General features: G+C 36.6%; 1 protein-coding gene across 1 annotated transcript in view; it reads right to left on the bottom strand.

The window, feature by feature from the left end:
* pros1 (protein S) overlaps window positions 1–14,789 on the bottom strand; it is a gene marked incomplete at its 5' end in the record, with an annotated part of 34,068 nt that overhangs the window by 3,145 nt on the left and 16,134 nt on the right. The window contains 2 exon segments of the mRNA XM_045223204.1: window positions 1,031–1,199; window positions 4,218–4,382. Coding sequence (XP_045079139.1) covers window positions 1,031–1,199; window positions 4,218–4,382 — 334 coding nt within the window.

Here is a 14,789-nt window from a genome sequence, read left to right as displayed (position 1 = left end):
TGAGCCAGTATAGTGCACACTACTCACTGTAGTCTACGTTGAAGTGAGCCAGTATAGTGCACACTACTCACTGTAGTCTACGTTGAAGTGAGCCAGTATAGTGTACACTACTCACTGTAGTCTATGTTGAAGTGAGCCAGTATAGTGTACACTACTCACTGTAGTCTACGTTGAAGTGAGCCAGTATAGTGTACACTACTCACTGTAGTCTATGTTGAAGTGAGCCAGTATAGTGTACACTACTCACTGTAGTCTAGGTTGAAGTGAGCCAGGATAGTGTACACTACTCACTGTAGTCTACGTTGAAGTGAGCCAGTATAGTGTACACTACTCACTGTAGTCTACGTTGAAGTGAGCCAGTATAGTCTATGTTGAAGTGAGCCAGTATAGTGTACACTACTCACTGTAGTCTATGTTGAAGTGAGCCAGTATAGTGCACACTACTCACTGTAGTCTACGTTGAAGTGAGCCAGTATAGTCTATGTTGAAGTGAGCCAGTATAGTGTACACTACTCACTGTAGTCTATGTTGAAGTGAGCCAGTATAGTGTACACTACTCACTGTAGTCTACGTTGAAGTGAGCCAGTATAGTGTACACTACTCACTGTAGTCTACGTTGAAGTGAGCCAGTATAGTGTACACTACTCACTGTAGTCTACGTTGAAGTGAGCCAGTATAGTCTGTTGAAGTGAGCCAGTATAGTGTACACTACTCACTGTAGTCTATGTTGAAGTGAGCCAGTATAGTGTACACTACTCACTGTAGTCTACGTTGAAGTGAGCCAGTATAGTCTATGTGGAAGTGAGCCAGTATAGTGTACACTACTCACTGTAGTCTATGTTGAAGTGAGCCAGTATAGTGTACACTACTCACTGTAGTCTACGTTGAAGTGAGCCAGTATAGTCTATGTTGAAGTGAGCCAGTATAGTGTACACTACTCACTGTAGTCTATGTTGAAGGGAGCCAGTATAGTGTACACTACTCACTGTAGTCTACGTTGAAGTGAGCCAGTATAGTGTACACTACTCACTGTAGTCTATGTTGAAGTGAGCCAGTCCTGCTCCAGTGAAGTAGGTCCCTCTCTCTACGTGCAGGAAACAGTGTTTGCTTTCCTTCTCCTGGATAACCTCTTTCACCCCAGACGCCCCTTGGTTCATCAGGTTCCAGCCCCGGATACAGCCGTCCAGACGAGGGTTAATCTATACAGGGGTTACATACATCAATGTTATTAGGTGGTTGTAGGATGGGTTGTTTTATGGTTATGGAATCATTATTTTATGGTTGTTCTGTGGTCGTCGAGCGATTATCTGCTAATTATTTGTGTGGTTATTGGTTGAGTGTTTATTGTAAGGTTTGTTCTATGGTTGTATGGTTGTTCTATGGTTGTATGGTTGTTCTATGGTTGTTCTATGGTTGTATGGTTGTTCTATGGTTGTATGGTTGTTCTATGGTTGTTTTATGGTTGTTCTATGGTTGTATGGTTGTTCTATGGTTGTTGTATGGTTGTTTTATGGTTGTATGGTTGTTCTATGGTTGTTTTATGGTTGTTCTATGGTTGTTCTATGGTTGTATGGTTGTTCTATGGTTGTTATATGGTTGTATGGTTGTTATATGGTTGTTCTATGGTTGTTCTATGGTTGTATGGTTGTTTTATGGTTGTATGGTTGTTCTATGGTTGTTCTATGGTTGTATGGTTGTTCTATGGTTGTATGGTTGTTCTATGGTTGTTCTATGGTTGTATGGTTGTTCTATGGTTGTTCTATGGTTGTTCTATGGTTGTATGGTTGTTCTATGGTTGTATGGTTGTTCTATGGTTGTTTTATGGTTGTATAGTTGTTCTATGGTTGTTTTATGGTTGTATGGTTGTTTTATGGTTGTATGGTTGTTCTATGGTTGTATGGTTGTTCTATGGTTGTTCTATGGTTGTTTTATGATTGTATGGTTGTTCTATGGTTGTTCTATGGTTGTTTTATGATTGTATGGTTGTTCTATGGTTGTTCTATGGTTATATGGTTGTTCTATGGTTGTTATATGGTTGTATGGTTGTTCTATGGTTGTTCTATGGTTGTATGGTTGTTCTATGGTTGTTTTATGGTTGTATGATTGTTCTATGGTTGTTCTATGGTTTTATGGTTGTTCTATTGGTGTATGGTTGTTCTATGGTTGTATGGTTGTTCTATGGTTGTTCTATGGTTGTATGGTTGTTCTATGGTTGTCTATGGTTGTATGGTTGTTCTATGGTTGTTTTATGGTTATATGGTTGTTATATGGTTGTTCTATGGTTGTATGGTTGTTCTATGGTTGTATGGTTGCTCTATGGTTGTTTTATGGTTGTTCTATGGTTGTTTTATGGTTGTATGGTTGTTCTATGGTTGTTCTATGGTTGTTCTATGGTTGTTCTATGGTTGTATGGTTGTTCTATGGTTGTTCTATGGTTGTATGGTTGTTTTATGGTTGTATGGTTGTTCTATGGTTGTATGGTTGTTCTATGGTTGTTCTATGGTTGTTTTATGATTGTATGGTTGTTCTATGGTTGTTCTATGGTTATATGGTTGTTCTATGGTTGTTCTATGGTTGTTATATGGTTGTTTTATGGTTGTTCTATGGTTGTTCTATGGTTGTTCTATGGTTTTATGGTTGTTCTATTGTTGTATGGTTGTTATATGGTTGTATGGTTGTTCTATGGTTGTTCTATGGTTGTATGGTTGTTCTATGGTTGTTCTATGGTTGTTCTATGGTTGTTCTATGGTTGTTCTATGGTTGTTGTATGGTTGTTTCATGGTTGTTCTATGGTTGTTTTATGGTTGTATGGTTGTTCTATGGTTGTTCTATGGTTGTTGTATGGTTGTTTTATGGTTGTATGGTTGTTCTATGGTTGTTCTATGGTTGTATGGTTGTTCTATGGTTGTTCTATGGTTGTATGGTTGTTATATGGTTGTATGGTTGTTCTATGGTTGTTCTATGGTTGTATGGTTGTTTTATGGTTGTATGGTTGTTTTATGGTTGTATGGTTGTTCTATGGTTGTTATATGGTTGTATGGCTGTTCTATGGTTGTTCTATGGTTGTTCTATGGTTGTTCTATGGTTATTCTATGGTTGTATGGTTGTTCTATGGTTTTTATATGGTTGTTCTATGGTTGTATGGTTGTTATATGGTTGTATGGTTGTTCTATGGTTGTTTTATGGTTGTTCTATGGTTGTTGTATGGTTGTTCTATGGTTGTTGTATGGTTGTTTTATGGTTGTATGGTTGTTATATGGTTGTTATATGGTTGTTCTATGGTTGTATGGTTGTTCTATGGTTGTTCTATTGTTGTATGGTTGTTCTATGGTTGTTCTATGGTTGTTCTATGGTTGTATGGTTGTTTTATGGTTGTATGGTTGTTCTATGGTTGTTTTATGGTTGTTCTATGGTTGTTTTATGGTTGTATGGTTGTTCTATGGTTGTTGTATGGTTGTTTTAGGGTTGTATGGTTATTCTATGGTTGTTCTATGGTTCTATGGTTGTTATATGGTTGTATGGTTGTTCTATGGTTGTTATATGGTTGTTCTATGGTTGTTGTATGGTTGTTTTATGGTTGTATGGTTGTTCTATGGTTGTTCTATGGTTCTATGGTTGTTTTATGGTTGTATGGTTGTTTTATGGTTGTATGGTTGTTCTATGGTTGTTCTATGGTTGTTTTATGGTTGTATGGTTGTTCTATGGTTGTTCTATGGTTGTTGTATGGTTGTTTTATGGTTGTTCTATGGTTGTTCTATGGTTCTATGGTTGTTCTATGGTTGTTCTATGGTTGTTCTCTGGTTGTATGGTTGTTCTATGGTTGTTGTATGGTTGTATGGTTGTATGGTTGTTCTATGGTTCTATGGTTGTTTTATGGTTGTTCTATTGTTGTATGGTTGTTCTATGGTTGTTCTATGGTTGTATGGTTGTTCTATGGCTGTATGGTTGTTCTATGGTTGTTCTATGGTTGTTCTATTGTTGTATGGTTGTTCTATGGTTGTTCTATGGTTGTATGGTTGTTCTATGGTTGTATGGTTGTTCTATGGTTGTTCTATGGTTGTATGGTTGTTCTATGGTTGTTCTATTGTTGTATGGTTGGTCTATGGTTGTTTTATGGTTGTTCTATGGTTGTATGGTTGTTCTATGGTTGTTCTATGGTTGTATGGTTGTTCTATGGTTGTTTTATGGTTGTTGTGTTGCGGCAGCAGGCTGTTTACCGGTTTGATGACGCTGTCGGTGCGGTTGGGCAGCCCTGCAATGTACACCTTGGTCTCCAGTTTCCCGTTAACGGACGTAAAGAGACTCTCAGGGCTGTTGATGCTCATCACAGCTTCCTTACTGATCTTAACACTGATACTGGACTCCAGTTCATCTACTGAGATCTACAACAACAACAACAACAACAACAACAACATTACACAACAACAACAACATTACACAACAACAACATTACACAACAACAACAACAACATTACACAACAACAACAACAACATTACACAACAACAACATTACACAACAACAACAACAACATTACACAACAACAACAACACCATTACACAACAACAACAACAACATTACACAACAACAACAACAACATTACACAACAACAACAACATTACACAACAACAACAACAACATTACACAACATTACACAACAACAACATTACACAACAACAACAACAACATTACACAACATTACACAACAACAACAACAACAACAACATTACACAACAACAACAACAACAACAACAACATTACACAACAACAACAACATTACACAACAACAACATTACACAACAACAACAACAACATTACACAACAACAACAACAACAACATTACACAACAACAACATTACACAACAACAACAACAACATTACACAACAACAACAACAACATTACACAACAACAACAACAACATTACACAACAACAACAACATTACACAACAACAACAACAACATTACACAACAACAACAACAACATTACACAACAACAACAACATTACATAACAACAACAACAACATTACACAACAACAACAACAACATTACACAACAACAACAACAACATTACACAACAACAACAACATTACACAACAACAACATTACACAACAACAACAACAACATTACACAACAACAACAACAACATTACACAACAACAACAACAACATTACACAACAACAACAACATTACACAACAACAACAACAACATTACACAACAACAACAACATTACACAACAACAACAACAACATTACACAACAACAACAACACCATTACACAACAACAACAACAACATTACACAACAACAACAACAACATTACACAACAACAACAACATTACACAACAACAACAACAACATTACACAACATTACACAACAACAACATTACACAACAACAACAACAACATTACACAACATTACACAACAACAACAACAACAACAACATTACACAACAACAACAACAACAACAACAACATTACACAACAACAACAACATTACACAACAACAACATTACACAACAACAACAACAACATTACACAACAACAACAACAACATTACACAACAACAACATTACACAACAACAACAACAACATTACACAACAACAACAACAACATTACACAACAACAACAACAACATTACACAACAACAACAACATTACACAACAACAACAACAACATTACACAACAACAACAACATTACACAACAACAACAACAACATTACACAACAACAACAACAACATTACACAACAACAACAACATTACACAACAACAACAACATTACACAACAACAACAACAACATTACACAACAACAACAACAACATTACACAACAACAACAACATTACACAACAACAACAACAACATTACACAACAACAACAACAACATTACACAACAACAACAACAACATTACACAACAACAACAGCATTACACAACAACAACAACAACAACATTACACAACAACAACAACAACATTACACAACAACAACAACATTACACAACAACAACAACAACATTACACAACAACAACAACAACATTACACAACAACAACAACATTACACAACAACAACAACATTACACAACAACAACAACAACATTACACAACAACAACAACATTACACAACAACAACAACAACATTACACAACAACAACAACAACATTACACAACAACAACAACATTACACAACAACAACAACAACATTACACAACAACAACAACAACATTACACAACAACAACAACATTACACAACAACAACAACATTACACAACAACAACAACATTACACAACAACAACAACATTACATAACAACAACAACAACATTACACAACAACAACAACAACATTACACAACAACAACAACAACATTACACAACAACAACAACAACATTACACAACAACAACAACATTACACAACAACAACAACAACATTACACAACAACAACAACATTACATAACAACAACAACATTACACAACAACAACAACAACATTACACAACAACAACAACAAAAATACACAACAACAACAACAACATTACACAACAACAACAACATTACACAACAACAACAACAACATTACACAACAACAACAACAACATTACACAACAACAACAACATTACACAACAACAACAACAACATTACACAACATTACACAACAACAACAACAACATTACACAGCAACAACAACATTACACAACAACAACAACAACATTACACAACATTACACAACAACAACAACAACACTACATAACAACAACAACAACATTACACAACAACAACATTACACAACATTACACAACAACAACAACATTACACAACAACAACAACATTACATAACAACAACAACAACAACATTACACAACAACAACAACAACATTACACAACAACAACAACAACATTACACAACAACAACATTACACAACAACAACATTACACAACAACAACATTACACAACAACATTACACAACAACAACATTACACAACAACAACATTACACAACAACATTTCACAACAACAACATTACACAACAACAACAACAACACACAACATCAACAGCATTACACAACATTACACAACAACAACAACATTACACAACAACAACAACATCAACATTACATCACAATAATAAAACATCGCCGGATCTTTCATTTTGTTATGGGTTAGATCAGCTTTAATATTGCAGACAGATTGTGGCTTCTATCAATGTAATTTCCAAACCCCATATATATATATATATATATATATATATATATATATATATATATATATATATATGTTTTAAATATAAATATTTTAAATAAATATTTTTTAAAATATATTTTCCTTCATTATTTTTCCTTAACCCTACCACCCTTCCCCTAATTGGAGTAAACTAATGGACAATAATACTTATGCTTCCACTTCCAGCTTATACATACTACATACATTTCACGGACAGTTTATTTTACATTAGTTATCTTTTGTTTGTTTTTAGTCCCAGCCTTCAGCTACCCTCAACCCCTCCCATCTATCTCTGAACACCATCCAGTTTTGATTTCTAGCTGCCATATATTTTTTTACTGTGTTGTGATGTTTCACAAAAGTTCTGAACCTTTCAATTCTCATAGTTTCTACAGACTGTAAATGAAAGATAAACACATTTTCTAAGAGTATTATTTTATTATTGATTGATTGGCTATGACTTTTCAAATCACCCAGCAGTGCTATTTGCAGAGTAATCTCCAGGTAAATGTTGCAATTTTTCAGCCATTCCTGAGCCTGTGACAAAAGACAAGCTACATACAGTGAGGGAAAAAAGTATTTGATCCCCTGCTGATTTTGTATGTTTGCCCACTGACAAAGACATGATCAGTCTATAATTTTAATGGTAGATTTATTTGAACAGTGAGAGACAGAATAACAACAAAAAAATCCAGAAAAACGCATGTCAAAAATGTTATAAATTGATTTGCATTTTAATAAGGGAAATAAGTATTTGACCCCTCTGCAAAACATGACTTAGTACTTGGTGGCAAAACCCTTGTTGGCAATCACAGAGGTCAGACGTTTCTTGTAGTTGGCCACCAGGTTTGCACACATCTCAGGAGGGATTTTGTTCCACTCCTCTTTGCAGATCTTCTCCAAGTCATTAAGGTTTCGAGGCTGATGTTTGGCAACTCGAACCTTCAGCTCCCTCCACATATTTTCTATGGGATTAAGGTCTGGAGACTGGCTAGGCCACTTCAGGATCTTAATGTACTCCTTCTTGAGCCACTCCTTTGTTGCCTTGGCCGTGTGTTTTGGGTCATTGTCATGCTGGAATACCCATCCATTACCCATTTTCAATGCCCTGGCTGAGGGAAGGAGGTTCTCACCCAAGATTTGACGGTACATGGCCCTGTCCATCGTCCCTTTGATGCGGTGAAGTTGTCCTGTCCCCTTAGCAGAAAAACACCCCCAAAGCATAATGTTTCCACCTCCATGTTTGACGGTGGGGATGGTGTTCTTGGGGTCAAAGGCAGCATTCCTCCTCCTCCAAACACGGTGAGTTGAGTTGATGCCAAAGAGCTCGATTTTGGTCTCATCTGACCACAACACTTTCACCCAGTTCTCCTCTGAATCATTCAGATGTTCATTGGCAAACTTCAGAAGGCCCCGTATATGTGCTTTCTTGAGCAGGGGGACCTTGCGGGCGCTGCAGGATTTCAGTCCTTCACGGCGTAGTGTGTTACCAATTGTTTTCTTGGTGACTATGGTCCCAGCTGCCTTGAGATCATTGACAAGATCCTCCCGTGTAGTTCTGGGCTGATTCCTCACCGTTCACATGATCATTGCAACTCCACGAGGTGAGATCTTGCATGGAGTCCCAGGCCGAGGGAGATTGACAGTTCTTTTGTGTTTCTTCCATTTGCGAATAATCACACCAACTGTTGTCACCTTTTCACCAAGCTGGTTTTTTTATTTTTTTATTTTTTTTTATTTTTTTTTTTTTTGGGAATGGATCAGCTTAATATTGCAGATAGATTGTATCTTCTATCAATGTAATTGTCTGCATCACTTCCAATCCCCCCATTTTTTTTTTTTTTTTTTTTATATATATACTCCCCTTTATTACTTTTCAACCCCACCATCCTTTCCCTACTTGGAGTAAATTAGTGAACAACAATGCCCAGGTCTCTACTTCCGGTCTATACTTACTATCTACACCTTATGGACACAGTTAATTTTACAATAATTCTATTATATATATACATATATATATACATATACATACATACATATATATCATTATTATTATTATTATTATTTATTTATTTTTTGCTCCTGAACTACTTCTACTCTCAACCTCTCCGATCGTTTTCATGATGTCCATCCGGTTTGCTTCTATATGCCATATCTTTCTAACTGTGCTCTTTCCCAAAAGCTCCCAACATACAGCCTATATACTTATTATGGACACAGTATGCTTTACATTATTAGCTATCTTTGTTATTATTTGTTGTTATTTGTTATTAGTCCCATCCTTCAGCTCTATTCAATACCTCCCATCTATCTCTTAACACCATCCATATCGGATTTCTATTTGCCATATATATTTCAACCGTACTGTGATGTTTTACAATAATTCTGAACCTTTCTATTCTCATTGCTTCTACAGATTGAGAGTTAAAAATAAACAGCTTTGCTAAAAGTATTATTATATTATTGATTGATTGACTATGACTTTTCAGATCACCCAGTAATGCTATCTGCAAGGTTAGTTCCAGGTAAATATTGCAATCCTTTAGCCATTCCTGGACCAGTGTCCAAAAACAAGCTACAAATGGACAGAACCAAAACAAATGGTCCAATGATTCCGTCTCTTCACAGCAAAATCTGCAGAGCTGGGAAGATTGTATCCCCCATATAAATAACATTCTATTGGTAGCAAGGATTTTATATAATAATTTAAATTGAAAGATTCTAATTTTTGAATCCGGTGTCGTTTTGCGTGTCAGTTCATAAACACTATGCCATGGGATCGGTACATCAAAGATCTCTTCCCAACTATTTTGCAATCTATATGGGACGGCTGTCAATCCTTTGGTCCTTAAGTGAAACTGATATATTTTTTTATTTATCACAGTTTTCCTTAACCAATTATGTTCTTTAATGCAAGGCCGACAGACAAGTTCCTTACTTTCTCCCCCCTCCACTTTCCTCTTCCATTTTTGCGGTAATGCTGCCATTATTTGGTTGTAATTTTGGGTAGAGCAGACATTTCCATATGTTTTTGTTAGCTGCATGTGCGTCATAACTCCACCAGTCCTACCGATGATATCATTTACAAAGATTATACCTTTTTTAAAACATTCTGTCAAAAAATAAAGGTTTTTTGTCAATTAGTATATTTGAATTTAACCACAATATTTGTTGCATTATTTGTTCTGTCGTTTCTGGAGGATTAAATTGAAATTGCAACCAACTTTCTATGGCTTGTTTTAGAAATAGTGACATTTGGGAGATTATTTCCTTTTCAAATAACTGAAAGTGTGAGGTTGTAATCTGAATAAAGGGAAAAAGGCCTTTCTTGAACATTGGGTGAGACAATCTTACTAATTTGCTTGAGAACCAGTTCGGATTTAAGTATAACTTTTGTAAGACTGAAGCTTTTAGTGATAGGTCTAATGCTTTAATATTTAATAATTTCTGTCCTCCGAATTCATATTCATTATATAAATATGCTCTTTTAATTTTGTCTGGCTTGCCGTTCCAAATAAAATTGAATATTTTTTTCTCATATAATTTAAAAAACTGTTCGCTAGGCGTAGGCAAGACCATAAGCAAATAGGTAAACTGTGATAATACTAATGAGTTAATCAGGGTGATTTTTCCACAAATTGACAGGTATTTTCCTTTCCATGGTAGTAAGATCTTATCTATTTTTGCTAATTTTCTATTAAAATTTATTGAAGTGAGATCATTTATTTCCTTTGGGATATGTATTCCGAGTATATCCACATCACCATCAGACCATTTTATTGGTAAACTACATGGTAATGTAAAAATTGTATTTTTTAGTGATCCAATACGTAATATAGTACATTTGTCATAATTTGGTTGTAATCCAGAGAGGTTAGAAAATGTATCTAGATCCTCTATGAGGCTGTGGAGGGATTCTAGTTGTGGATTTAAAAAAAAACATGAATCATCAGCGTACAATGCCACCTTTGTTTTTAAGGTCTTTATTTCTAATCCTCTGATATTATTATTAGATCTGATTTTAATCGCTAACATCTCGATGGCCACAATAAATAGATATGCCGATAGTGGACAACCTTGTTTCACTCCTCTTGACAGTTTAAAACTTTCTGAGAAATAGCCATTATTTACTATTTTACACCTAGGGTTACTATACATGATTTTGACCCATTTTATAAGAGATTCTCCAAAATTGAAATGCTCCAGGCATTTATATATAAACCCCAGTCGAACTTTATCAAATGCCTTTTCGAAGTCTGCATGGAGTCCCAGGCCGAGGGAGATTGACAGTTCTTTTGTGTTTCTTCCATTTGCGAATAATCACACCAACTGTTGTCACCTTTTCACCAAGCTGCTTGGCTATGGTCTTTTAACCCATTCCAGCCTTGTGTAGGTCTACAATCTTGTCTCTGACATCCTTGGAGAGCTCTTTGGTCTTGGCCATGGTGGAGAGTTTGGAATCTGATTCATTGATTGCTTCTGTGGACAGGTGTCTTTTATACAGGTAACAAGCTGAGATTAGGAGCACTCCCTTTAAGAGTGTGCTCCTAATCTCAGCTCGTTACCTGTATAAAAGACACCTGGGAGTCAGAAAACTTTCTGATTGAGAGGGGGTCAAATACTTATTTCCCTCATTAAAATGCAAATCAATTTATAACATTTTTGACATGCGTTTTTCTGGATTTTTTTGTTGTTATTCTGTCTCTCACTGTTCAAATAAACCTACCATTAAAATGATAGACTGATCATTTCTTTGTCAGTGGGCAAACGTACAAAATCAGCAGGGGATCAAATACTTTTTTCCCTCACTGTATGGACAGTACCAAAACAAATGATCTAAAACAAATAATCTCTTAGCAGCAAAATGTGCAGAGCTGGGATGGTTGTATCTCCCATTTACAGTGCATTCGGAAAGTATTCAGACCCCTTGACTTTTTCCACATTTTGTTACGTTACAGCCTTACAGCCTCTATTGTGTGTAAAAAATCATCAATCTACACACAATACCCCAAAGTGTAAACAGATTTTTTGACATTTTTGCAAATATATTACAAATAAAAAACAGAAATACCTTATTTACATAAGTATTCAGACCATTTGCTTTGAGACTCGAAATTGAGCTCAGGTGCATCCTGTTTCCATTGATCATCCTTGAGATGTTTCTACAACTTGATTGGAGTCCACCTGTGGTAAATTCAATTGATTGGACATGATTTGGAAAGGCACACGCCTGTCTATATAAGGTCCCACAGTTGACAGTGCATGTCAGAGCAAAAACCAAGCCATGAGGTCGAAGGAATTGTCCGTAGAGCTCAGAGACAGGATTGTGTCGAGGCACAGATCTGGGGAAGGGTACCAAAACATTTCTGAAGCATTTAAGGTCCCCAAGAACACAGTGGCCTCCATCATTCTTAAATGGAAGAAGTTTGGAACCACCAAGACTCTTCCTAGAGCTGGCCGCCCGGCCAAACTGAGCAATCAGGGGAGAAGGGCCTTGGTCAGGGAGGTGACCAAGAACCCGATGGTCACTCTGACAGAGCTCCAGAGTTCCTCTGTGGAGATGGGAGAAGCTTCCAGAAGGACAACAATCTCTGCAGCACTTCGCCAATCAGGCCTTTATGGTAGAGTGGCCAGACAGAAGCCACTCTTCAGTAAAAGGCACATGACAGCCCACTTGGAGTTTGCCAAAAGGTACTTAAATGACTCACAGACCATGAGAAACAAGATTATCTGGTCTGATGAAACCAAGATTGAATGCCAAGCGTCACGTCTGGAGGAAACCTGGCACCATCCCTACAGTGAAGCATGGTGGTAGCAGCATTATGCTGTGGGGATGTTTTTCAGAGGAAGGGACTGGGAGACTAGTCAGGATCGAGGGAAAGATTAACAGAGCAAAGTACAGAGAGATCCTTGATGAAAACCTGCTCCAGAGTGCTCAGGACCTCAGACTGGGGTGAAGGTTCACCTTCCAACAGGACAACGACCCTAAGCACACAGCCAAGACAACGCAGGAGTGGCTTCGGGACAAGTCTCTGAATGTCCTTGAGTGGCCCAGCCAGAGCCCGGACTTAAACCCAATCTAACATCTCTGGCGAGACCTGAAAATAACTGTGCAGCAACGCTCCCCATCCAACCTGACAGAGCTTGAGAGGATCTGCAGAGAAGAATGGGAGAAACTCCCCAAATACAGGTGTGCCAAGCTTGTAGCGTCATACCCAAGAAGACTTGAGGCTGTAATCGCTGCCAAAGGTGCTTCAACAAAGTACTGAGTAAAGGGTCTGAATACTTATGTAAATGTGATATTTCCGTTTTTATTTTTTTATACATTTGCAAACATTTCTAAAAACCTGTTTTTGCTTTGTAGCTTGTTGAAAAAAAATATATTTAATCAATTTTAGAGTAAGGCTGTAACGTAACAAAATGTGGAAAAAATCAAGGGGTCTGAATACTTTCCGAATGCACTGTACATAACATTCTATTGGTCGCAATAATTTTGTATAATAATTAAATTGAAAAACTATTTTTTGAATCTGGCATCGTTTTGTGTATCCGTTCATAAACCATGTGCCATGGAATCGGTACATCGAAAGAATCTCCCCCCAACTATTTTGCAAACTGTACGGCGCAGCTGTGAATTTTTTGGTCCTTAAATGAAACTGGTATACTTTTTTATTTATCACTATTTTCTTTAGCCAATCTTTTGTCTTTAATGCCGACAGACAAGTTCCTTACCTTCTCCCCCTTTCCACTTGCCTCCTCCATTTTGGCGGTAATGCTGCAATCAGTTGGTTGTCATTTTGGATAGAGCAGACATTTCCATATATTTTTGTGACATAACTCCACCAGTCCTATTTATGATATCATTTACAAAGATTATACCATTTAAAAAAAGAAATTCAAAAAATTATGTTTTTTTGTCAATTAGTATATTTGAGTTTAACCATAATATTTGTTGTAATATTTGTTCTGTCTTTTCTGGAGGATTAAATTGAAATTGCAACCAACTTTCTATGGCTTGTTTTAGAAATAGTGATATTTGGGAGATTATTTCCTTTTCAAATAACTGAAAGTGAGAGGTTGTAATTTGAATAAAGGGAAAAAGGCCATTCTTGAACATTGGTTGAGACAATCTTACTAATTTGCTAGAGAACCAGTTTGGATTTAAGTATAACTTTTGTATGACTGAAGCCTTTAGTCTAATGCTTTAATATTTAATCATTTCTGCCCTCCGAATTCATATTCATTATATAAATACAGTGGGGAGAACAAGTAATCGACAGTGTATCAAATACTTGTTCTCCCCACTGTATATGTATACATAAATATACACTACCGTTCAAAAGTTTGGGGTCACTTAGACATTTTGTTGAGGACCTGTGAGGCGCCTGTTTCTCAAACTAGACACTCTAATGTATTTGTCCTCTTGCTCAGTTGTGCACCGGGGCCTCCCACTCCTCTTTCTATTCTGGTTAGAGCCAGTTTGCGCTGTTCTGTGAAGGGAGTAGTACACAGCGTTGTACGAGATCTTCAGTTTCTTGGCAATTTCTCGCATGGAATAGCCTTCATTTCTCA

This window comes from Coregonus clupeaformis, chromosome 10, assembly GCF_020615455.1.
Source record: "Coregonus clupeaformis isolate EN_2021a chromosome 10, ASM2061545v1, whole genome shotgun sequence".
NCBI lineage: Eukaryota > Metazoa > Chordata > Actinopteri > Salmoniformes > Salmonidae > Coregonus > Coregonus clupeaformis.
Note: the sequence above shows the minus strand (reverse complement) of the source record. Positions and strands in the feature narration are given on the sequence as shown.